The sequence below is a fragment of the Mustela nivalis genome, assembly GCF_964662115.1.
Source record: "Mustela nivalis genome assembly, chromosome: 2".
NCBI classification, from domain to species: domain Eukaryota; kingdom Metazoa; phylum Chordata; class Mammalia; order Carnivora; family Mustelidae; genus Mustela; species Mustela nivalis.
In genome coordinates, this window is record NC_139021.1 from 86069787 (window position 1) to 86096868 (window position 27082).

Consider the following 27082-nt stretch of genomic DNA (forward strand, 5'->3'; position numbering starts at 1 on the left):
CTCATTTCAACCTAGGATCTCAAAACCACATGTGTATATATTAACTTCTACTTACTGATTTTTTTTTCCTATTCTTCTCTTCTTTTATTCCAAATTTCTCATTTATTTTTTCTTCACATCTTATTATATTACATATAGAATAATAAGAAGTTATAGTCTACCTTACACCCTTTAAAATAGGGCACCCATTTAGAAAAGGTAACCAATAACATTAAACAAAATTAATGAAACTCATTTGTAATAATAGCATCTTTAAAAAAGTGAGTTTTACTACATCTAATGATAATGCAATATTTGTATAAGTAGTAGAAACAATATTTGGTGTCTAAATCACGAGTAAAATTTCAGATATTTTATTTTCTTAATATTTTGTTAATATTCCCCTTTTCTAACTTGTTTAAAATTCTTGTTTGAAATTACAAACAACAAATTTATGAAAGAAGATGTGACTGTAATATTAAGCAGATCTAAAACTTGGGAATATTAGTACCAGAAATACTAGAGGGAACTATGAAATACACTTTCCTCATATTCAATATGTAAAGAACAGTTGATTGTGTCGGTATAGATTCTGGAAATCATGCTATAGATTGCCGTTTTTCTAGACTGAAATGTAAAAATGTTAGGTTGAGACATGATTGACGGATTGAAAAGAGAGGAGTGCCAAACAGTCATACTCAATTGAACTTACTTATCTTACTCAGTATTTATTATTCAATCTTACTCAGTTGTTCTAAACTTGTACATTTCTGTACCTTAATAATAGCTATTGGTTCTCTTAAATAGTTTCTCTAACCATTATTTCTAGAAAAAAATATTGAAAACATGTAGACTGAGTTCTACAACAATATTCAGTATTTACGTGTTTTAGGCAGCCATCTGATAAGTAACATCTTTAGGTTTTTTTCTATTTAAAAAAAGACATTTATTGACTTCTTGTTTGGTTATTCAGTTTTTACTTTCAAGTGTATTTTGAAGCTGCTCCTACTCAGCATTCCAAGTGAAATTGGATTCCCCTTCCTCTTTTCCCCTTTTCATTCCAAATTTAGTGGTTGATTGTTGATAATAACTATGGGTGGATTTTCCAAAAGGCCATTTAAGTTGGGCCATGAGGCAGAACAGACCAGGTGCAAACAACTTAGGTTCTTTGGCAATTATATTAATGTGCCAAGTCTCTGGAGCTCGTATATACCACTCCTGTTCATCTGAATTTAATGGATTATTGCAGCAGTGGATCAAATCAAACAAAATAAATTTTGCACAGAAACAACTTGGAAAACTTTTTTGTTAATCAAAAAAGAAAAACTTTGCATGATTTAGACAGAAGCCTGGCAGTAAGTTGTGGGCCAAATTTCAGGTTCCTTCCAAAATGAAGTTTAAAAAAAAGAAAAAAAGAAGGTAGGATAAAAGCTAATACATTGCTAAGCATCATCCAGGAGATACATATCTTAATATTTTCTTTAAAAATGTTTTCTTAGCTAAAAATTCATTATATATAAGGAAAAAGAGTCCCACACAAAGCAACTCATTGTGTTTAGTTCTGTTTGAATGTGTCATGATCTCTCTGCCTCCACTACAACCATGCGGTTCTTGCGCTCTGTTCCTGCGTTTTCCAGGTGTCCGACTCCGGGTTGTGATGGTTCAGGGCACGTGACTGGAAACTATGCTTCGCACAGAAGGTGAGATCAGTTTTGTTTCTGAAGGAGTCATAATGTTGACAGCAGTGGCCAGTGAAATCACCTGGTTTGCTTTTGTTCTTTGTTGTCTGCATATTTAGTTTGTCCGGCTGCCCTCGAGCCAGGAAAGGTAGTGTCAAAATGACGCCTACAAAGGAAGAAAAAGAAGACCCTGAACTCAAGTGAGTGTGATTGTCAGTTGAGGTGTGGCCAGATGTAGTTTGTTGGTCAAATGGGCGGGATGTTGGTTGGGAGGCAACTAAGCATTGATTGAGGTTGAGGGGTGGAGGCACCCAGTTAAACCCAAGGACCCTTGCAGAAGCCGTCAGTGTTTAAAAGCTTGAGCAAATTATCTTATCCCTAGCTATGTGTACACAGTTCTTTGATAATGCCGAAACAAGCAAACAAACAACAACAACAAAACCCAACAATAACAACAAAACTAAGTCTATACTTTTTCCAGTTGCTTTAAAGAAAAAAAGCATGGTGGAAGTACAAGCATGACAAATATGGCAACATTTCCCCCAAAAGCTTTAATTTTGGTTAAGGTGAAATTTTATCTTAATTTTCTTGCTCTGCAACATTTCTCAATGCATTATTGAGACATTTAAAAGCCAACATTCCAGCGCTATGGGCAATGCGCTGCGTAGTGTAGGGCAAAGCGGTAAACATTTTATACGCGTGGTCTTTGGTTGGAGGCAGCACGGCAGAGCTTACGTGGTTGACTCTAGAGCTAAAAAGTGTGGGTGTGAACCTGACTCCACTTCTTGTAAACTGGGTGGCAACTTAATTAAGTTCTATCAGCCTCATTTTCTCTACCCGGAAAATGGGACAGTAACACTATGTTCAGTGGGTTTGCAGTGAGGATCATGGGAGATAATGCGTAAACCTTGCTTAGCTCAGCCCTGTGGACCACTATTTCCGGTAATACAGTGCTGTTTTGCTGGCATTTTTAAAAACTCTTTAATTCCACCACTTGCCATCTGTACTATATGGAATTGCCACTGTCTTCTTATTCACCTACTTACATCGCTTTGTGTGCGTTATCTAGTGTCTCCCAGCTGGCAATGACTCTTCTGTGTCTCTCTAGATGTCCTGTGATAGGGTGTGACGGCCAAGGTCACATATCAGGTAAATACACGTCCCACCGCACAGCTTCTGGCTGTCCCCTGGCTGCCAAGAGACAGAAGGAGAATCCTCTCAGTGGGGGCCCCCTCTCCTGGAAACTGAACAAACAAGAGCTACCACACTGTCCCTTGCCAGGCTGCAATGGGCTGGGCCATGTAAATAATGTTTTTGTCACCCACAGAAGGTAACATTTGTTTTCTGCCTTTTGTTGTGTTGTGTTGTGGTTGTGGTTGTGGTTGTGTTCACCTCAATGGCTTTGGGTTGAGGGAAGAATCCCTCCTTGAGTTCATTAATCATAGCACTTTAGATGGTGCAGCAAGACTTGCCAGACATTCTCCTTTGAAGAATGAAAAATGTAATATCCTCTGTTTCTGAAAACTTACTACACAGTTGTTAAGTGCTGTAGAAACTGCATTTGTCTTTTGTGTTCTCAAATTTGCTTATGCTGCTATTTTTTAATGGTTTAGTCTTTTAATGGTTCACTTCAATTTCAAGTGGTAATATTTACTCTATTATGTAGTATAATTGTAAACTTTCTCTTTACATATTTATGTCCCTCCCTCTTGTGAACTGGTTCAATTTCAGGCCAAATTGTAGTTATTTTGCTGCTGGGGAGATGTGACTCATCCCCAGCAGCCAGAAAGAGAATGACACAGTGACTACTAAGTATACGACAGGATGAGAGAGATTTAGAAAACCCTTTATAGTTTCACAATGACTTAATTCCTTTGTCACTGAGTGTCGTGGATTTCAATGGAGCCCTTTTTCAGGAACACTGATCTTAGTCCAGCTTTTTGGCTCACATTCTACCTAAAGAAAAGGCGCTAGCAGATTCAGTATCCACTTCTCCAATCAAGGAGGATCTTTCTAGTCTACTGTTCCCTGCGTGTGATGTGGATTTAAAAACCCAGTGAAGGTTTAGTGAGCCTTGATGCTTTGCGTGTGAGCAGTCTGCAAACTGAGAAAAGCTGGGGCATTCTATATTTTATTTGGTTTTAAAGATGCATATCAACGGTATCAGAAAATTAACCCTTCCAGGAATTGCTGTTTTAAGTGGACATACAGCCATATCTGCTTACCGAGAAAACCTACATGTTTAAGTGGTTTATTTTTTTATTTTCAAATGCATGGCCATGTTCACAATAGCCCACATTGTGTTATTCTGAGTTTGAATCCTCATTTCATATTTGGGAGCGAGCGACAGTCACAAATCAAGTGTGCCTAATGGCATATTAACTGCACAGTAGCTTGACTTTCTTATCGTGGACTCAGTAATACCCATGTTAACACTGATCATGAAATGTTAACGCTATACTATGACGGCACATCCCTCAGTCAGCAACAACAGGATTATCTTTAAAAATCATGAAGTTTTAATGATGACACTAAGGCTTGGTGAAAATAGGGAGCAACAGGGGCTCCCACTAGCAGTGGAAGAGTAACTGGTAGAGCCATTTCAGGAAGCAAAGTGACTTGAAGGAGTCCAGCTGAAAAAGGGCAAATGGACATACCTTGTAACCCAGATACTGAGCTGTTAGGCTGATGCCTCAGAGAGTCTCATGCACAATGGACCCCAGAGACATGTTTGAGAATGTCTGTGGTCGCATTGCTCTGTGAAGTCCAAACTGGAAACAACCCACGTACCCACAAAGTCAGGATGTGTCGCGGGGGTGGGGGGGGGTGCTGCCACATGGTGGTGACAATGAAGTTGTGTTCTAAGTGGATTATAGAACACAATGCTGAGCAGAAAAATAATTGTTGAAGAATATGTGTGGCATGCTTCTGTTTCCAGAAAGTAAAAAACAGGTAACAATATTGCATTTAAAAAGCTAGAGTATCATCAACCTACAATTCAAGGCAATGGTTATGTCTGGGGCCAGGAGAGGCAATTGTTGAAGGCATGGGGAGCTTCAAACATCTTCAGGTTTGAAGGTAAAAGGTATTCACTTTGAGAGTATTCTTTAAACTGTAAATACACACTATGCATCTAGGTACATATTACCTATTTCATAGTAAGAGAAAGAAAATTATGAGTTCAAAATTAGGCTTCAACATTAATGCCAAGATATTATTCTCTAGGAGAAAGGAAATAATTATGTGTAAAAACAAGTGAATAATTCAGACTTCACTCTTCTTCACTAGAGAGTTTTCTTGCTACTTGGAAGATTTAAGAGACTGAATTCACTTTGGGGTATTCTCTTTAAGGTGGAATGCTTCTCTTTACTATATGTAGAATGTCATGAAATAATGTAATAAAGTGCCTAGCTTATACTTATAGCCTGGCACAACATGGTGTCTGACCCAGACAATTTCCTTTCCCTTTCATAAAAATTATATTAACATATGTGTATATATATATGCAATAATTCATTAATAATTCATTAAAGTAGGAATGACTTATGCTGAAATAGCATGATTTAACCTATGAGACACTTTTCTATATTCCGTATTTTGCCCCTCAAATCCCCAAGGTTGTTTGGCAATCTTTCCCATCCCTGACAACGGCGAACCTCTATTCAGGGCACGCTCTGTTCCAGTAGAGAGCACTGTTCTAAGTACCTTAGGTGGTTTATTCCTTTAATCCTTCACAAAACCCTGTGAGCTACAGAGGTAGTACAATTATCCTCCATTGACAGAAGAGGACAAGCACAGGGCAGTTCAGGGATTGCCCTTGCACACAGTGTTAGTACAGCAGAGCCCCTGTTGTGAGCACTGTATCATCTCCATCCTTGGTGTTCAGGGGATCTTTTTGTGGGCAGCCTCACAGTCTTTCCCCAGCCATTCTCTCTAAGGTGAATTTCGTGATTTTTCTCACTCCAACATGCACCAAAACAGGGATAATTACAAAACTCACCTTACAGGATGGTTGAGAACAATGTGATCCATGCATTTACATCAGCATATCTACAGACTATTTTAAAACCATGCTTTAAGTCTTGCATGGCATACTTCTATTTTGAAAAACTGGCAGTCTTGGAAAACAAATGCTTTTGTATAAAGACACATAGACACACACACACTCAAACACACAAACATACACACATACACAAGATGGATGTTTGTAACTTCAGACTAGAACATTTATGATAATTAGACCTCATTTAGTCCGGTGCCATAAGTGTCATTTTTTAGGGTTTTTTGTGTTTTTTTTTAATGTAAACAGTGATGTCCATGTAAACTGTATCATCAGAAATATCACTTTAACAAGGCAGATGAAGATATGGTTTAAAATTGCCATGATATGTGATTAAGTTGCAAATCGGTCAAAACCATAAAAGACATTTTTTCCTGCCTTTGCAATTCAGAGCCCAAATCTTGACAGAGACACCCCAGTCAACCTCTATCTTTTCTTAAGCAATAGTTTGAATCCCCATGGAGGATGTGGTCATCCTCAAAAGGAAAAATGACATTTTATCATTTTTTTATCCCATTTTTTTTTAATTGAAGATTTGTTTTATACCCTGGAAGATGTAACTGCATTGGAAGATACAAACTATCAAGTGACATTGTGAAACCATACCCTCACTTTCATAACTTAACTATACCCTTAGGTTCTAAGTCACACAGCTGTGGACACTTCATTAACTCTCCTCACCACTGTGTTAGAACTGGACATTTATTGTCTTGTTGTTGGAACAAAACTGATTGCTTAGAGGACAGAGTCAGGGATGTTCTCCTAAGCTATTAGTAGCCATTACCATTACATGACAAATGGACTTACTACAGGTCACTTTCTTTTAAAAGATTTTTTTGCTTTATTTGAGAGAAAGTGAGTTTGAGGGAAGAGGGAGGGGTGGGGAGGCGAGGAAGTCGGAAAGGGAGAGAGAGAATCCCAAGCAAGCTCCCCACTGAGCGCGGAGCCCATGCAGGGCTTGATCCCACAGCCCTGAGATCATGACCTGAACTGAAATCAAAAGATGGATACTTAACCAACTGAGTCACCTAGGCACCCCACTACAGGTCACTTTTATTTTTTTTTTATTTTTATTTTTTAAGATTTTATTTATTTATCAGAGAGAGAGAGGGAGAGAGAGCGAGCACAGGCAGAGAGAGAGGCAGGCAGAGGCAGAGGGAGAAGCAGGCTCCCTGCCGAGCAAGGAGCCCGATGTGGGACTCGATCCCAGGACGCTGGGATCATGACCTGAGCTGAAGGCAGCCGCTTAACCAACTGAGCCACCCAGGCGTCCCTACAGGTCACTTTTAAAATCCACCTTACCAACTAAATATTAATCCTGTTCATGACCATTTTCTGAGAACACAATAATACATGACATAAAATAAGACAGACTTATAAAAACTTTTCAGAAAAAGAAAAAATATAATGAAGCTTATATAGGCCATATTGTATGGTGAGAATCTTACAAAATGGGAAAATCTGGTTTATTGTTCTGTTTGTGTTTTTTCATTATTTTCTTCTCCTGTGTTAAATACTTCATAATTTATCAAGTTTTGGCAAACCACATATCCTTCTTTTTCTATGTAGTATTACTTATCTATTATTTTTGGATTTCATATAATCTTCATATAGAATAACTTTTAATGTACTTTAAAATACATTCATAGAGCGCTTGGGTAACACAGTTGGTTAAGGGACCAACTCTTGGTTCAGGTCAGATCATGATCTTCAGGGTCATGAGATCAGGCCCCAAATCTGGCTCTATGCTCAGAGGGGAGTCAGGTTAGGATACTCTCTCTTCCTCTCCCTCTGCCCTTCTCCCCACTGAAATAAATAAATAAATCTTGAAAAAAAACCACACATTCATGTAGCAAACATTTATTAAGGGCCATGCTTTAGAAATATTTCTTTTCACTTTGCCAAGTGTTGTAATGCTTGAATTGAAAATGATTTTTTTGTACATGAATTGCAACCAAATATCTGTAGGAAAAAAATATTCTTAGTGGCTGATTGTGACCATTTTTAACATTATTTAATAATTGCATCTCCAAAAATACAACAAAATTGCAAAAGAATGAATGGTTACTTAAAACAACAAAATCATCTGATCATCTACTACAGCAAACAAATTTTGTTCAATGTTTCATTATCATTTTGGTGCAATTTAAATAAGACAGATGACATTAAAGAAAGGAAGCACAGCTGAAGAATACAGCAATTAAGGAAAAGATGTAAACCCCACTGCAGGACAATACACCGCCTGCAGGCAGTGCATTTGAATATATTTCTAGTGGTTCCTTTCATTCTCCTTTCAGCATAGGCATTTTTTTTTAATGAAAAGTAATGTTTAAAAAATTAAGAGTATAAAGTAGAACTGTTCTCCTGTCCAAACGGCATGTGATATACCAGTTTATTTTTATTATTTTGGGTTTAATTTGAGTCATTCTGTAAAGATCAGACTGTAGTACATAAAAGACAGGAAGAACTAGATCCTGCTTAATTATTCATGGAATATTGACTCATTTGGAACAATTCTTATTTGTAATACATATGTACTATTTTACATTTACAGAAAATAAAGTAACCATTCCTTAAAAAAGGCACTTGTATGAATGCAGAATAGTAACATTTTAACACAATTAATTAAATGATAATATCAGTAATAGTTATTTGAATTTTGATTTAAAGAGCAAAACCAAAACATAATTATATTATCTGAGGGCCTTTGCTTTTGTGTTCATAGATATTATGTGTTATTTCTACAAAGAGACTGCAGATTATAATGTAATTAATAGTCAAAGACTTAGTAAATCTTTTTTTGAATACAAAATTTTAATTTTTGTAAGAAGCAATGTGTGTTTTTTTATTATGTTATGTTAGTCACCATACAGTATGTCATTAGTTTTTGATGTAGTGACATGTGTTTAAAAAAAGGGGGGGGGATAATATGTATTTCACACACTGGTACTATTTCTATTCTCACAGCTTATCTGGATGTCCTCTAAATGCACAAGCCATCAAAAAGGGCAAGGTCTCAGAAGAACTAATGACCATCAAGCTCAAAGCAACTGGCGGTAAGAGCACAGGGCTAGAAAGCTGCCATCCCCACCAAGGTCTCAGCTGTAGCTCTCCAAAGTTGCTTGCCTGCCAAATTATTCTCTATATGGAAAGTGTAATTTTAATATACAAGAAGGATGTTTTCCTTGAATCTCAACTAAAACTATAGCTTCATCTAAAAAACAACTTCTTGAGTTTTTCTCTTTCCTTTTTCATTAAGTATCTCTAACACAAAAAATCAAGCATTACCATTGGAAGGACTAAGACACACCAGCTGAACTTTTGTCCTTCAGTCCTCAAAATCACACCTTTGCATGAGTGTGTGTGTGTGCGTGTTCCTGCTGTAAGCCTTCTATCATATTTCAAGTAATACAGTTTTTGGCATCTGTCTTTGAATCCTTAAGGTTTATTGCATCTTCAAAATATTTATGATGAATCTGGATGATTTAAATTTATATCTATATTTCCCTAGTGTCAATGCTTTATAGAAGTTAGTAATGCAGTTTCTGAGCTCTATCTTTGGATCCTCCCATTTTTCTTTGATTCTTGAGTGCTTTTCCTAAGAGTTCTCATCAATGTCATCTCAGGCAGGTGTTGTTTCCTTAGATCATCATTCTAAAGCATCTAGAAACAATGGCAAAGCATTGTTTTGTTTTGGGAGATTGATTTGATGATGTCTTTGGCACATAACTGGATTGGAGTAACTGTTTTTACCTTACTTCTTTGAAACCATTTCCTAATCTTTCTAATTTGCTATGATTTTTTACAAAGAAGATATGCAGTATCTGAGGGAGAGAAGCACTTTTGAGCCTCATACAATTTCCCTTCTGAGGTTTTCATCTGCTGTCAGATGCATCATCTAAAGTGGCTTCTTGGGGACCTGCTCTCCCTCTTGGAGCCGCCACTAAGAGGTGAAGGGGGTCAATTTGCCTGTGGAGGAGGAATAAAAGAACTGGAGGTTAGAGATGATGCTGGACATTCTTTCCAACACTTAGATGCTCAGTAAAAGTGATTTCTCCAGATGTTTTTCATTGTTCCTCAGAAATCCCCCACTTCTCAACTGCCTCTTAGCACATTTTCTATGAAACTGGCACAATTTTATGTGTGTGTGTGTGTGTGTGTGTGTGTGTGTGTGTATACATATACATTTTTTTAATTTATATGTCACCTCCTTTCAAGCAATAGTTAAATGATGGGGAGTGCAATGCTACATTAAGAAAGAGCTAGTTAGAAGTTAATTCAAAAAAATGAGACAAAAGGAGATCAAAGATAAGAAAGCAAAGTGGGACAAGCCTGAGGATAATAACCGGAATGTGTGAAGCAAGCCTTTCTGCAGTGGTTAAAAAGGGATCTCAGATTTGACTTTCAGCTCTTTAAACCCCAAAGCAAAAGAAGAGTATAATCACTATAAGAATCACACAGTCAGCAAGTAAATTCAAAGCAAAACTTTCTCTGGAAGTGAGTGCATGAAAGTATTTCCTATGAGCCTTCATTATAAGAACACCAGCAATACCTTTAACAAGTAAATATAATAGAAATCACAGGCTCTTCCTAATGAAGATAAGAACAAGACAGTAAGCTATTGGCATTGCAACAAATTATAGTAAAGCTTTGCAGAGTGCCAGTGAGATGTGGGCCAGGTACACACAGCTCCACTGGGCTGTTCAAACCCCCTAGTAGATGGTTATAGTAACCTCAGAGCAGATGGACTGCACGTACCTTCTTTGAAGGATGCTTCTTATTTTTTTTATTACTCTTTAAATTTTTAATTAACATATAATGTATTATTAGCCCCAGGGATGCAGGTCTGTGCATCGCCAGGTTTACACACTTCACAGCACTCACTATAGCACATACCTTTCCCAATGTCCATAACCCAACCACCCTCTCCCTACCCACCTCCCCACAGCGACCCTCGGTTTGTTTTGTGAGATTAAGAGTCTCTTATGGTTTGTCTCCCTCCTGATCCCATCTTGTTTCATTTATTCTTCTCCTACTCCCCAAACCCCCCACATTGCCTCTCAACTCCCTCATATCAGGGAGATCATATGATAATTATCTCTCTCTGATTGACTTGTTTCGCTAAGCATTATACCCTATAGTTCCATCCACGTCGTCGCAAATGACAAGATATCATTTCTTTTGATGGCTGCATAGTATTCCATTGTGTATATTTATACCACATCTTCTTTATCCGTTCAACTGTTAATGGACATCTAGGTTCTTTCCATAGTTTGGCTATTGTGGACATTGCTGCTATAAACATTCGGGTGCACGTGCCCTAAAGGGTGCTTTTTAAATTGAGTGTCTTCAGCGGAACTTCCAAAGGATGTGAAGCAGCAGAAAGATGGCTGGAACACATTGACAAGTGTCTGACGTGCATTTATTCTAAATGGGCCAGGAAACTGGAAAATTTACACATTTTCATAATCTAAAAAGCTAGGGGCTGATGCTTTTCTGAAGCCTGAGAACCCACAATGACTTGTGTGTGAAGAAAAATCCACCTGAGTTCAAGTCAGTGGTCAGTGGAGGGTCAGGGAGGACCTAAAGTTATTTGAGCCCTTCTCCATACTCCGCTACCTTAAAGCTTGGACACAGCCATGCTTCCCTAGATGACTTATAAAACAGGCGTAACCCAATTCCCCAACTCCTAAAAAGAAATCAAGTTGCAATAATGTACAAAGTGCATATGACTTTAAACTTTTTGTTGTTCTATATTAAATTAAAATAGATACAAATCATTCAGGCAGTTGTTCAGATTACCTAACATGTTAGGAGAATTTTACCTACAAACAAATTAAAACATGGAACGTCAACACCAAAAATATTTATGTTTATTTTAGAAGAATTGATCTTTAGTTCTCCTTGCTATAATTAAATTGCCGTGCTAATTTTTTAAAGACCATTACTGGTCCTTGATAATAAAATTAGAACATCTGTACATGAATAAACCCTTGCCTTTCTGTTCTGAGACAAATAAAAGTTATAATGGTTGACCTACGTATGTGTTCTTATATTTAGCATGTGGCAAATAACCATGCTTTATATATTGTGATACATTATTCTTTTCTGGATAAAACTTTATCTAACAACTTAAAGCCCCTTATAAATTGAGCATATCTGCTATATACAAGTGTTTACATCCCTTATTCATTTATACAGAATATAAAGTATTATTATAAGTTATGTAATCCTTAATTATGTATATTAGGCATAGATTTGTACCAAGTAAAGAAAGCGTATTCTTTTGCTTTTAAACAGGCTTTTCTATAAGGAAACACTGAAATAGTTCCACTAAAATATTTAGCGGAAAGTTTATATGGTTTCCGTGGTCAACAATATATGGCTAGTCTAACCCAGCCCTCTACTTCTACTCTCTATTCTGTTGTGTGTATATCCATCAAGGAACATCAGCGCAAATATTTAACTGAAAATTTCAAAGCAGATTAAATATCCATGAGTAAAGGTAGCATTAAAATGGTTAAGAGAACATATTCTGGAACCAGAGAGCTTGCATTTTGAATCCTAGCTCTACTGCTTACTATTTAACCTCTTCATGCCTTGTTTTCCCACCCATAAAATGAGGTAAGAAGTATCTCTGCCTCTCGGGATCCTTAAAGAATCCAATGAGTTCCTATTTGCAAGTGCAGAGTGAAATTCAAAATCTGCAGCATCCTCTCAGTTCTTCTCAGGAGCAGAGACTCTTAAAGACTGTGTATGGAGAGGAGGTTGACAGATAAATAATCAATAGAAATAAGGTAATGTATCCATGGAAAAAATGACAAAGAGATTGGCTAAAATACCTACCTTCCTCTCAAAATTTAAAAAAAAAAATCCCCCCAAATTCCAGAAATCATTACGAAAACATTAGTTCATTTATCCATTAATTGCCTGAGAATTTATGGAGTGTCTATTATGTGTTGGATCCCATCACAATGTTCCTTTTCTGAGGTCTCATCTCATGATCATACCTTCCCCATAGGCTTTTGTTCTTAGGCATCTTTCAAATGGCCCCATCTTCGTCAAGAGGCTTGAGTGTCCTCGCTGCATTGGATGCCAGGGGAATATAATCCTAACTAGAGCTCAGTACAAAGAATCTGGGCTCACAGAGTCTTCTCACAAATATCTGTGACTTCACAGCCAAAATTAAACTCTTGATTTTCCTGCTGGAAGCTTCTGCTCCCCTAGGCTCCCTCATCCCTGGAATGCCACTAGTTGCCCAGCTGCTCAAGCAGAAACAGATAGTCTTCCTTGATTCCTCCGTTCTCTTATCTCCTTCCTCCCATTCATCACAAGTGCTACGAATCCCACCTGCAAGTTTTATGTTGAGTCCACTTCTATTATACTTACTACTACTTCCATGGGACAAAGAACCATCAGATGAGCCAGGATCCCAGTGATAATCTCCTAACTGGTCTTCTGGTTTCTGTTCTCTCTCCCTGTCACCCCATTCTCTACTCAGATCTGAGTTATGCCTTCACAAAGCCAACCAGATCCCATCAACTCCCCTGCTTAAAATTCTTCACTGGCTCCCATTGTCTAGGGAATAAACCCAAGCTCTTTGTGAGGTCTCCCATGACCTGTTTCTTCACTCATGAGGGACTTCTTACAGTCCTGGAAGCAAAATATCCATTCCCTTCCCTCCCCAGGCCCCTGGGCTTTCTAGTCCCTCCCCTGGGGTGCTCATCCCAACCCAATCCCAAGCTTTTCATGTGCCTGCTTTTTACTGTATCAGTAAACTCTCAGATTAAAAGGGGCTTCCCCAGCGCCCTGCTTGTTTCCTTCATAGTTCTTCATATTTTATCAGTTGCTTCCTTGCTTATTGTCTGCCTCACCAGATACTTTGTAAGAAAATGCTATCTTCTGAAGTGGAATTTTATTGAGAAGAGACAAAAAGGAAAAACAATTTGGCAAAGAAATATAGCAATAGAAATTTTTATTTGCTCAAACCAGAAAAATTTTAAGTGCTGATAGCACTCAAAATACCTGTTTAATGGATCATCTACGCTCCCTGGTGTTGTGAAAAACAAGTATTTCAATCCTACTCATCTGAGAAATAAAGATCCTGTACTTGGATACCAACTGGTAAAACTTGGTGCTCAGAAACCAGTGAAATTCCCCAGACACAGTCAGCCAGTTCAGAATAAATCCTGAATAAAACCAGAATAAATACTGGATAAAATCCAGAATAAAACCATTAGTGTGGTCCTGGGTGATTGTTTATTGTTCTCTTAGGAGCTGTGTCACACTGTTGACTCATATTCAAATTGGTCTAGGTACTAAAATACCCAGATCTTAGTTGTTGGTTTGCTTTTCATTTTTATTGAATCTCAGAGCCCCATATTAGATCAATCTTGTGGTATAGTCTCTTCATTGGTGTATGCATAGCCCACTTTTATTTAGATGGTTAGTAACTTAAAATAAAGTAGTAAGGACCCACAAAACAGCCACCTGTTTTTATCAAGCTTTATGTAAATAGAGCTCACAGTTTTCTTAACATGTTATTGGTAAGAGTCATTCATGTTGTTTTGGTGGGCATGCAGTGTGTTTCCAGGCTGGGCTTTTGTGAATGTGTTGTGTTCATCTAATGCATGCCTCCTCTTGTGCACCTGCAGTCGTTTGTCTCAGGTGTGTACCTAGGGATGGAATTGCTGGGTCACAGAGCACGTGAAGTTTACTTTCAGGAGACAATGAACTGTTGTCCAGAGTAGTAACCCCAGGGCAGTGTAAGAGTCTAGAACTCTTTCAAACAAGTTGTCAGTTTTCTCATCCTTGCTCTCGTGAATTCAATCTTATTAAATCTAAATGCAGAAGTTTATGGGGCGCCTGGATGGCTCAGTGGGTTAAAGCCTCTGCCTTCGGCTCAGGTCGTGATCCCAGAGTCCTGGCATCGAGCCCCGCATCGGGATCTCTGCTCAGCAGGGAGCCTGCTTCCTCCTCTCTCTCTGCCTGACTCTCTGCCTACTTGTGATCTCTGTCTGTCAAATAAATAAATAAAATCTAAAATAAAATAAAATAAAATAAATGCAGAAGTTTACATTTATGCATCTTAATTGTCATCATCTCTTTGGTGCAGATTAACTCACCTCATGTCCTGCTTCTGTCCTTTTTAATATGACCTTCCATTCTGAACTTAAAAAAAAATACTTAAAATGCATTCATATTCCTTCTATAAAATAGTGATGAGAAATAACTCCCACTCATTGAGAACCTACTATTCATTCAGCACTTTATAATTTATTGCACTAATTCTTATAACATAGATTTTATGCTTATTTTATTGAAGAAGAAACTGGGGCACAAAGAAATTAAGTAAGTTGTCAGGTTCAAGAGTCAGGGCCAGCATTCGAATTCCAAAGCCCATGTTCCTTCTCCTAGATTGCATTGCTCCTTATCCAGCTCTACATAAGGAACCCAAATTTTGTGACCCTGGACTCTAAGCCCCCTGCCAACACCCCAGCTCTGCCTCCAGTGATGATTCATAAGGTCCCACACAGGTAATAAATATACAACTAATCAGCATAGCTTGTGTTGTAACTGTTCTTATAACACGGTGTACAAGAGGATGCATGGGCTATGGAATTCATTCCTAGCTCTGCCGTTACTCTGGACACAGGCAGGTTATGCAGCCTCTGTCGTGATGAGTGTGGCTGCATTTAGCCTCTCTAGACTCAGTGTCTTCACATGTGAAAAAGGTATAGTGGAACATGCTCCATAACATGCAGTGAAGTTTAAATCAGAAATCATCTGCAGACATGTGGAGCAACATACTTGGAACATAACAATGCTACATTAAATGGTATTACTTTTCTACTCCTTTTTCTTACAAAAGAACTCTTTAACCCACTTTTTTAGAATCTTGGATATCGATTTGGGTAAAAATTCAACATTTCAAATTAAAGTCCAATTTTCACTTAGCAAAGCACAAATTTAAACATAAAATGACTCATATTGTCACTGTCTAATATTTTCTGTTTAAACTCAGATAGTCTGACTTTTTGTAGGTTTAGAGAGTGATGAAGAAATTAGGCATTTGGATGAAGAAATAAAGGAATTGAATGAATCCAACCTTAAAATTGAAGCAGATATGATGAAACTTCAGACGCAGGTAAAAACAACAATAACACAACAGAAAAGCTATTAGTTATCTTTAAAGTGATCACAATCAATAGCGGAGGCAAAACATAAAACTGTTAAGCATTGTGTAAAAAAATAAACTGATATCTTACAATGAATACATTGACCATGTCTCGATGACACCATTGCATGGCTAGGTAGATCACCCTGGGCCATCACTGATTATCTGTAGGCAAAGCTACTCCTGTTTTTGCCTTGGGTGTCTTAAAGGCTTTAGAAGCAAATAAAGCCAATCATCCTTTAACTAGAGTCCTGCAGAGCACATCGTGTTTTAGAAAAACTGTCAGTAGAAGATGTAAGAGCAGTTAATGTTATTCAAAATTCAAATAAACAGATCAACTTTTCACATTTGGATTTTCTAGAACATCTCTGAATGTGTTATTTGTTAGAAACAGGTTTTTTGGAGTTTTTCTGGAGACACTGTTTACCGAAAAATCCAAGCAATTTCTCAATTCTGTATTCTTCTATGTAACTTCTGCCCCATCCTCTGACTAGATTTATCCAAATGGAATTTTTTTTTTATATTTTATTTTGAGCCAATGGTTAACCCAATCATATTTGACCTATATTAAGACTTACATCTTAAGAGACTTGTACTGGTAGCTGTGTTGAAGACAGACCAAGAAGAGATTGCATGGGGCAAAGCCAGGCATAGGGCCCCCATGAGAAAGCATTTACACTCACTCCAGGGGCTGGACCCAGGGGCCATCAGTGCAGGTGAGAACAGTCTCCATTTTGAATATTGTGAAGGACTATGAGGAAAAGAGAGCTTTCAGGCCTGAGCAGTGTTCAAGTTGGGAAAATGAGGACTATGTGTGGAGCAGGTTTGGGGGAAATAGCAAAGGCTCACTCTTGAACATACTAAACTTGAGATAGTCACCACGTAGGCATGTGGAAATGTGGAGTTTGCAACTCATAGGAAGTCTAGGCTAAAGATGTAAACTTGGGAATGTGATTCCAAAACTTAAAGCAATATGAGGGGTTGCGGTTTTATGAGAAGTTGTGGAGGAGTACGCATTCCTTGGCAGTCAGGTTCAGCGGATGCCTTTCTTCAGAGAGAAACCGCTCGCCCTCCTCCAAATCCAGCTGCTCACATTCCCAAGTTACTTCCTTTTCAGATCACATCTATGGAGAGCAACCTAAAGACAATAGAGGAGGAGAACAAGCTCATAGAGCAGAACAACGAGAGCCTGCTGAAGGAGCTGGCGGGCCTGAGTCAAGCTCTCATCTCAAGCCTTGCGGACATTCAGCTTCCACAGATGGTAAGTCCAAGGCAGGACCTTGGCTTGCTCGGTTGCAGCGCCCTTGCGCACTCACCAGGAGGGCCACCCATCAGCAGCCACACAGGTAGTGCGCATGCTCAATCGCGTCTGACAGGCAACCACCTCCCTCACGGGGACCGTGACAGACACATAACACTAAATTACATGAAAGCCAAAGGTTTTTGAAATTGCAGGAATCATTTAAAGGTGAGGGTTTATTCAAAACTTGCTTTATAATGTAATATGAAGGTTGGAGGCCAAAGCTCCCTCATAAAAGTTTATTTCTAAATAGAGAACTTAGAAGACATAGAGCCATTCGTGCCACCCACTCTTGCTCAAGAACCGTAAAAAAAAAAAAAAAAAAAAAAAAAGAAAGAAAGAAAGAAAGAAAGAAAGAAATTGTTTTTAATTTGGCGTTAAGTAGGAAGAACATATTCATGTTCTCATATGGAATAAAAAGTGAGCAAGCCATCCTTATTTTCAAAATCTAAACATATATTTGAGTTTCGGCAACTATTTAAAATTCATAGATAATTAGTTCCTGTCACATTTTCATAAATATTACAAACATTTGGAAGAGAGGCTGCATTGTTGAAGGCTTTTAATTTCCTTAATGCTTAGAGCAAGTTCTTTAGAGCTGCAAATTTTACATATAGAATTTATATATAAAGATATATAAAGAAGCAGCAATTTCATGAAAAAATATGATTGGTTTACCTGAAAGCAATAAATCCCTCAGTTTACCCAATTTTGCAGCATGGAACCCTCATCTTACCCAATTCCAAACGTGTCTCTTGACAATTAAAAAAAAATCGATAACAAAGGAAAATAAATTATTACCTTATGGCCAGTATTAAGGTAAATTTTAGATATTATTGTAATATTATTTATGAACATTTGTCTAATTCATACTTGAAATTTGTATTCATTACTATGTTTTCCTTCACAAATGCCATAAAAATAATCATTGTCAGAGGCAGGCCCCTGGCCAGGGCGGCCTCCGCCATTAAAAGATGGCACCTGGCTAGTTGCCAGGTTAGGATTGCCTCCTGAGACTAAGCGGAACGCCCAAAGAGGAAGTAAACAGCATTGGTTGCTAGCGAAGTTGTTCGTTTAGGTGCACAGCCTGATTCGCTCCCTCCTGTACCCTGCTCGCTGATTGGTCATGTAAGCGTATATAAGTGTGTAGACTTGCGGAAATAGAGGGAGAGAAGATACATCTGAACTGGGGCTTCTTGTCGTCCTTGCGGGTCAAAGGCGATAATCATTACCATACAAGAGAAACTGTACCTTGTAGAGCTATATGCAAGGCAGCCTAGTGATGATTTTTAAGGCTGATTACACTAAATATTCACACAGACACCCAACATTCAGCTTTGGCCTTCCCATTCTGTAGGTGAGGAAATCAAAGTTCAGAGATCATGTAATTTGATCCAGGCTCCAAAGCCAGATGAGCCAGGCTTTCTTGTGTGGACTTTATCCACTCTGCTGCCTGGGTCCTGGTCCAGTTACAAACTCTCCAAGAAACCCATGACACAGCAAGGGCAGAAACTGCAAGGGAACAGAAAACCATGGTTAGACAATACTCATAATTCAGATCAATATCTTGCTAAGCACAGCAAGATAATCTTCAGAATTACCCAGCCTACCTTCTAAATAACAGCAATAATGATAACATCCTCTATTGCTCTAGTATTTAGACTTTTGAAAAATCCTTTCTTCCAAGCATTTCGTGAAGCAAGTAAAGCACATTCACATGTTTTCCAAAAGGTGGGAAAATGGAGGCACCCAGAAATGGTTAGAAGCATGCGCTTAGTGTCTTGCACTTCCCTTCAGGCACACCTGCATTTTACATGGATCAAGTGACCACTCTCTGAAGCACCACATTAGACAAACAAGCTACTAAAACACACAAAAAGAGTAAGAGAGAAGCAGGTCTTGGTGAATCTGATGTGCTGCCTGAGCAGAGATAGAAAAATGGAAGGATATATTACAATGATGCCACAAGGGGAAAATAGCCAAATAGCCAAAAAGGTGTGTGAGGATGGTTAGTGAGCAACTTGCTCAGATCTTAAGTGCCTTTAATTCCAGCCCATTGCTGTCAAAGGAACCACCTGGTTCAAGCCAAGTCTTCCTCCATAGCCTCTCCGACATTCCCCTTGTGCAGACAGGAGGTCTGTGATGCTGGGCATGTGCAATTGAAGCTGAGGCAGCCTCCCCAAAGAAGCAGTGCAGCTCTGAGGGGTCCAGCTCAGTAGCCAGGTATCTATATGACACATCTCCAAATTGACCGCAAAATATTAACAATCACAGCAAGTCTATCAATGTCCGACATTCCGCTTGTGCAGACAGGAGGTCTGTGATGCTGGGCATGTGCAATTGAAGCTGAGGCAGCCTCCCCAAAGAAGCAGTGCAGCTCTGAGGGGTCCAGCTCAGTAGCCAGGTATCTATATGACACATCTCCAAATTGACCGCAAAATATTAACAATCACAGCAAGTCTATCAATGGAGTAAAGAGTGAACAGTTGAATCCCAACATACTCAGTGTCTCTCCATCTCCCCAAACTCCAGCAGCCATATGGATTCTTCCCTTCCCTTTAAGCCCCTGGAGTCACTGATACTCTTCGTGTTACTAGGTCCTCCTTTTGTCCCAGCCTGAGTGACTCTGATTGGTTCAATGTGTTTTGTCTTCATTTAGGGGCCTATCAGTGAGCAGAATTTTGAAGCATATGTAAATACACTCACAGACATGTACAGCAATCTGGAACGGGACTATTCCCCGGAATGCAAAGCTCTGCTGGAAAGTATCAAACAGGCAGTGAAGGGCATCCATGTGTAGGACCACAGCGCTGCCAGGCAACAGAAATTACAAACAGCAGTAACACAGACGGATCTGGAAGGAACTCCTGTGCTGCTAAGGCACATAGGTTGCCGTACTGCATTTACAATTGCAACATTGCACTAATTTTTCCCCCCAGCTGACATAAAAAGGAAAGAAAAACTATAATAGACTCTGGATTAAAAGTGATGCAGTCAAATATCAGATCTTATTTATTTTCATATGTTTTAATTTTATTTCTTCATTGCACTCTTTTGGATTTTTTTTTTGTAAAGTATATGTAAAATAAATGTGACATTTTTATATTTTATTTATTTCTAATCAAAGAGTTTTTTATCTTTTAACTGCATTTTGAAGTCTGCCATATTTTTACAAGTGTGTTTATTAATTTATTTTCCAATAGAATTTAAATAGAAATGCTATTCTCAAATCACACACCTTGCTGGGTTTAAATGAGAAAACAAAAAAAGTAAGAAGGAAATCCTTGTCTAAGGACTGCACTATGGTCCGGTTTGATTTTTATTGCACATTTCTTTTCCTCCCTTTTACTGGCTTTTGTATTTGTAAATGAGCTTGCCGTGAGGTGCGGGAAGAAATAAGAAGATAAATGGCGCCCACTAGTGGGAAATGCGCACTCACAGTAGCACAGTGTACTGGAAAACAGCCTGTTCAGAATTTGTTAGCAATAATTAAATATAGCAATCAGCAAAGTATTCGACTTGGCTGTACGGTTTTAGTTAATATGAATTATTTATTTGACATGTTTTAAAGAAACATAAGCTTTTTTAGTGATGCAGATTAGTCTGTTTGTTTTTCAAGTCATATCAGATAGTTGGCAACTCTTATCCCAAGATGAGAAATAAGACTTGATGTGACCAGCCAGGCTTTCCTGCCATATGTTGGTACAATATACAAGTGACAATATTGATGTAGATTTGTACTTAGCAAATACAAACACATCCAAATGGAAAATTTTGTAGATACCATATCCCCTGAAATAGCATTTATCTTACTGGGTGGACTGGAAAGGAACAGGAAATATAGTAACACATGAAAAATACATTACTCTGATCCGAGTAAATACTTTAAACACTGGTGGCATTGTCTTACCCTCCTTAGGCAACAGGAGACCTTTCAATTTGATAAAAATCTTTCCATAGAACTACAAGCGCTACAAAGTATACACACTCACACTCACAGACATACACCCACAGAGAGACACACTCACATACACTCACACACGCATGAAATTGAGCCCCAAATCTTGGATTTCTGGATGGATCAGAGTTTAGTAGTTGCTATAGTAAAGGCAATGTCTATTTCAGGGATTGTAAAGTAGTTAAACATTGTTTCAAAAGTTTTTTTATATTTATTTTTTTTAAGAAAAAGGTATAGACAACCAGCTAAACTGCCTTTTTGGTGTGCACACACACCTCGTGTGCAATGTGCCTCCGTGTAAATGGACACTTGAACTTAGTGTGGGCTTAATTTTCTGTGCTATAACAAAAGTGTTTATTTTTTATTAGCCTCATGGATATGTAGATTGAATGTGATGGCACTCACAGGCTTGATATATTCCACTGTTATTACTGTTACCTGCACAAATGAAAAGTAATATCAACAGTAATTCCACTTCCATGACACTGTGGTCATTGTTATGTACTAAGTGGGGCTTATCTTCTGTTTGGGGTTCATTTGAACCCTTGAATCTTAGTTTAGTGAAAATGAGATGTCTGTTCTTAGGTAGGAACGGTGTTAATTTAAAAATCACTTTTAAAAAAAGAGCTACCATATGTGCTGTCTATTATAAATGGGACACCAAACAAAATTTTCTATTAAAGTTATGTACTTGCAAACATTTTGCTATACAGTACTTGATAGAGGCATACAAATAAGTTCACTTATTACAAAGACAAAGGTTTAATTTGCTAAATATTTTAACAAGTTTGTTATATATTTTATTTAATTTAAAAGAAATCTCTTACCAACCTATGTATTTATTACCATAATTTACTATGACTTCGGGTTAATTTATTTGTGTTTGCATAGTTTGAGCAGACTGTTTTGTGAAGTATGTTTGTATTTATTTGCCTCCTTTGTACTTGATGTGTTTTGTAATGTGCACTGATTTTTTTCCTTTCAACTCTGTTAATGATAGATACTGTAAATTGGGTCTTTTGTAAACAGCAAAAAGGCAATGATGTATGCATTTTTTTTAATTTGAAGTAGCTTGTTTGTATACTGTTTCTTCAAACAATTAATATTTCTTACATCAAAACAACAAAATTGTGTTCAGTGCTGTACATTTGGTGTATGGTAGGAAATAAAAATTGATAATGAGTTTTGCTGTGCTCTTTCTTGGGCTACTCTATCGAGACCATTACTGCCATTCATTCCATGGAAAGCGCTGTCCCGGCGGAGGTCTGCTGAGGTAGACTGCCCCAGAGTCAAGTAGTGCTGATGCATTTCAGTTCCGCCAACCAATCTGCCTGGCTCATTATTTTATCCCAAGTGGACAGGATGTTTTTGCCAACTGATAAGTTGACACAGCCTTTGGTTCAGTATTCAGGGGCTACCTTTGATGTGAGGGAAAACTTTGCTAGCACTAACAGGTGATTCACCTGTATCTGCTAATTCCACAATTGCTTTGGGTACTGAGTATATCTCTGTATTCATACAAGCCAGCTAAACACAAATTAAAGAAAAATAATGATTAATTCTTGACAGCATCTCCTTTGCTTGTGTATTTTTCCTATCTAACGTCAAAGAGTCAGCTTAATTTAATTTTCCAGTTTCTGCCCAGATTTACATATCTCTAGGACTAGTTGACATTTATACTCAATGTAATCCATGTAATGAAGAACAATTGACTGAAGGGAAGTCTGGTTCCCCAAAGGAACGCCAGGGCTATACTTGGGTAGACCTAAGCGGGACAGGGGTTGGCACACCGTCATTAATGCACAAGATAGCCTGCTTTGAGTCACCAAATTTATTCATACCAAATGTGCATATGATACACTCTATGAAAATGGATCACAAGATGCCAATATGCTCAGCTGTGTTCTTAGCTCACCCTTCACAGAGGATGTGTATCTTATCCTGATTGCAATTTCACAATCAGGAACTGGTGTCTGTGTCCCTGTCTCCCAACATATCAGAGAAGGAGTACCAGTCCTACTGGTACTGGAAATAAGAGAGGGATCGCTAGGCTTCATACATTCATACAACAGAGGTTTAATTCAAGGATAGTTATGTGAGGCCCACTTCCTGGCTTCCACGACTCTTCAACCCAGTGAGGGATGATGAAATGAGTGATAAGTACTGTGATGTCCACGCATTAGGCTCCTGTGAAAAAGGTGTGAGGGGCACCTAACAAACTCCGTCCCAGGGAAAGTGCTGGTGAAGGGGGTGCAGGGCAGGTTCCAGGAAAAGCATTGCGGGCAGCAGGAATTGCATGTGCAAAAGCATGCTGGTGAGACAAATCACCAACCAAGCAGTTTAAGGTAGTGAAAATATCAAAAAAGTAGTGAGAAGTGAGACGATAAGAGGCAAGGAACCCAGTTAAGTGTCAGAGGGGGCCACACTATAACCGACCATGTTGAGGGGTGCCAGTTTCCACAAGCAGACTTCAGAATGCCAAAGGAATCTTTAAAACCAGGGAATGAGGGACATCAGGGTGACCCAGTCCATTAAGCCTCTGATCCCAGGGTCCTGGGACAGAGTCCCATATCAGGCTCCCTGCTCAGTGGGGTGCCTGCTTCTCCCTAGACCACTGCGGACAAGTAAGTAAATAAAATCTTTAAAACAAAAAACAAAAATGACAGCATTGGATTTCCACTGGAAATAATTATTACTCTAGCAATTCAAACAGTTAAAATTGTTTCATCAAAGCAAGAAAAATGTTCAGGGCTATATCTTTACTGTACAGTAGAACATGAAAATTGGTAGTGAGTGCTGCTGTGCTTGTTTTCAGCCTATTCTGTAAGACTGTTCTCACCATTTCATGAAAGGTTCTGGGCCTTCAGACAAAGAACTAAAATGCTTCCACTGGAACCAAGGCCTGGATGAAAAAAAAGGAACTGCCTCACCAGAAAAAGTTTTTAAAAATGAGACTTGTTATGATACATCAATGATTTCCTATTATTCACAAAACTAATGTTTTCTACATCTCTTCCCACACATTATGTCCATTTTAGTGTGGTCTGGGAATAGTACCCTGCTATTTCCTCTCATTAGTCAGCAGATAATTATAAAGTAAGCAGATTTAATTGGCTAATAGCTGTCTACACTGTCAGACACAATCAGTGAAGCCTTGTATACTATGTCTCATGAAATCCTCAACCATATTTATGCAGTAAATATCACCATGCCCAATTAAACTGACAGAGAAACTGGTGCTCAGGGAAGTGAGTAACTTGCTCAAGACCAGAAAACTAGGGAAAAGTAGTGTTAGCATTCAACCTCTTTCCATCATTTTGAAGATGTAATCTGTGGGGATCAGCCTAGTAACCTATCAGATCCCGCCTCACCTGCAAGAAAGAAAACAAGAACTGGTTCAGATCAAGATGTATGCTAGAGCCCAGCCATGCCCCATATTCCTAAATCTTTTTTTTAATTTATTTTTATTTTTCTTGCCATAGCACATACCCTCCTCCCAGCCACCCCATCCCTCCCACCCCCATCTCCTCCAGCAACCCTCAGTTTCTTTCTGAGATTAAGAGTCTCTTATGGTTTGTCTCCCTCTCTGGTTTTGTGTTGTTTCATTTTTCCTTCCCTTCCCCTATGATCTTCTGTCTTGTTTCTCAAATTTCTCATATCAGTGAGATCATATGATAATTGTCTTTCTCTGATTTATTTTGCTTAGCATAATACCATCCACATCATTGCAAATGGCAAGATTTCGTTTTTGATGGCTGCATAATATTCCATTATGTATATACATACACCACATCTTCTTGATCCATTCATCTGTTGATAGACATCTAAGCTCTTTCCATAGTTTGGCTGTTGTGGACATTGCTGCTATAAACATTCAGGTACACATGCCCCTTCAGATCACTATATTTGTATCTTTAGGGTAAATACCCAGTAGTGCAATTGCTGGGTCATCTGGTAGCTCTATTTTCAACTTTTTAAGGAACCTTCATAAGGGTTCCCCTTTCTCTGCATGCATACCTACCATTACCAACAGCCTCCTGGTGCCCTTTAAGCCGTTGAGCTTGCTCTCCTAAGCTCCACAACAGTGCTATCTGTTATGCAGATAGAAACCCGAGGTTTAGACAGAATACTGATTTTTCTTGATGACCAAAAGTTAAGTACCAGCGTCAGTACTCAACCCAGCTCTGACCCAGAGAGCAGCTCCTGTCCTTCCTGCTGACCATCATTACTGTCTTTAGCCATCCTCCAGTTTGCTGGCTGTCATCCTAACCTGCCGCCAGTCACAGTTATTGAGCAAGAGGCAGTCATTTTAATCACTGCTCCAGATGAAGTTGTTCAAAGAAGCATCATTTTCACATTTAAGCCACACTATTATGATGTATTTTTCTTGTAAAGGCATATCATAAAAATATGACATTTTAATCATTTACTTGATGAATTGGGATTGAAAATCTTAATACGGGTTGTAATAACAGCCAAATTATGAACAAAATGTAAATAACTCATTTTGGGGGGCAAAACAACATAATTACTGTGTTCTGTCCCTAGCTGCCCCGTGTATGTTTGACAGTTTTGGATTGACCTCTGGCAAATAAAAGTTCACTGTGTACTGACCTTTAGCAGCTATTAGATATTTAAAAACATAAAGAGAACGTGAAGTTCCCTGATCTTAAAAAACAGCTGTTGTTCCACAATTGTCTGCTCAAATATGTATTACCATATATAAATATAGTCATTTTTCTTCTGTAATTTATTATCTTGTCTGGCTTGAGATGGAATCCAGAGCTGGATGTATGGGCTAGATATTTTGAAGAATGGCACTTTGGGGATTTGACACCTTAATAATGCTTTTGAAGGACCAAACTTTTAGCCACTGGAAATCATTGTAAATATTTATTTCCAAGGCTAGTGTACTTGAATTTCAAAAATTAAAGGGAGAACTTTCAAGGACCAGAAACACCCACATACACAGCTGGCCGCTCCCAGGCCTTAGAGTGCTATCTTCTCTAACATGCCTCCACTATTGGGTTGTATCCATTAACATGAGTTTACTATTCCAGGAAATTTCTGCCCAGGAAGAAGAATTGAAAATATTTTTATTATTTATTCCAGGAACTTCTTAACAATATATTTATCTGAACAGGAACTACACAAGGTACTCTCAGAGTAAATACCCATCTCAGAACAGCAACCAGCCTGAAATGGCTGTTTTCTGAGACTCACTTTGAACCCCGCTTTGCCAAGGTGTCTCTTCTAGACTGTTAGGCTGTGCATCTACCCAATAACAATCACACTGTTATTAAAAAGTCCTCCTTAAATCAGATCCCCCAAACTGCATACATAACCACCCTTTGCCTGCCCTTCTCCTCAAATGGGAACAATCTGTCAAGGTAAACAAAGTTTTGTTCTATCAACAGATCATTGTGTCTGTATTCTGGAAGATTCTACAGGCCCAAGTAATTCCTACACCCAAACATGAATACATAGATTATCTTCAATTTTTCAGCAAACAGATGCATACATGGCTCTATTTTGAATCACCCAAACACCTAAAAGCTTAACACTAAAGATTTTCAACAACCTCCTTTGGATACTTCTGTGAAAATAAAGCAAAACTGAATGTTTTATTCTCTCCCACATGCCCTTTCCCATCTCTAGTGACCATCTAGATCAGAAGGAAAATGTGCACAGTCAACCAAATGAGGGAGGAAGAAGAAAAGGAGCAGAAGGAGGAGAGAGTGAAAGGGAAAGGGAAGAAACAAGTACTAGAAAAATTATCATTCCTTGATAACTTAAGGATTTTGAAAACTAAATAAAAAGTGAATTCAGATTCCTTACAGAAAACAGCAGAAGCTAATCCATAGTCCTGTTCAAGCGTGAAGTCAGCTCCCTGTTCCTGCAAGTACTCCAAAACATTCTGAAGGTTTTT

General features: G+C 38.4%; 1 protein-coding gene and 1 long non-coding RNA gene across 9 annotated transcripts in view; one reads left to right on the forward strand and one right to left on the reverse strand.

Moving 5' to 3' along the window:
* The window catches only part of ST18 (ST18 C2H2C-type zinc finger transcription factor), a 336134-nt gene extending 313797 nt beyond the window's left edge, over positions 1-22337 (forward strand). For 7 of the 8 annotated variants that reach the window (XM_082720103.1, XM_082720104.1, XM_082720102.1 and 4 more), the window contains 7 exons: positions 1617-1679; positions 1778-1858; positions 2767-2988; positions 8686-8774; positions 15762-15865; positions 17013-17156; positions 19855-22337. In XM_082720103.1, coding sequence (XP_082576229.1) covers positions 1617-1679; positions 1778-1858; positions 2767-2988; positions 8686-8774; positions 15762-15865; positions 17013-17156; positions 19855-19995 — 844 coding nt within the window. In that variant the 3' untranslated portion in view covers positions 19996-22337. The remainder of the gene's footprint in view (positions 1-1616; positions 1680-1777; positions 1859-2766; positions 2989-8685; positions 8775-15761; positions 15866-17012; positions 17157-19854) is intronic. The other variant, XM_082720107.1, reaches the window with a different exon arrangement.
* The window catches only part of LOC309859438, a 208947-nt gene continuing 199218 nt past the window's right edge, over positions 17354-27082 (reverse strand). The window contains exon 5 of the long non-coding RNA XR_014308688.1: positions 17354-18707. This is a non-coding gene — a long non-coding RNA (uncharacterized lncRNA). The remainder of the gene's footprint in view (positions 18708-27082) is intronic.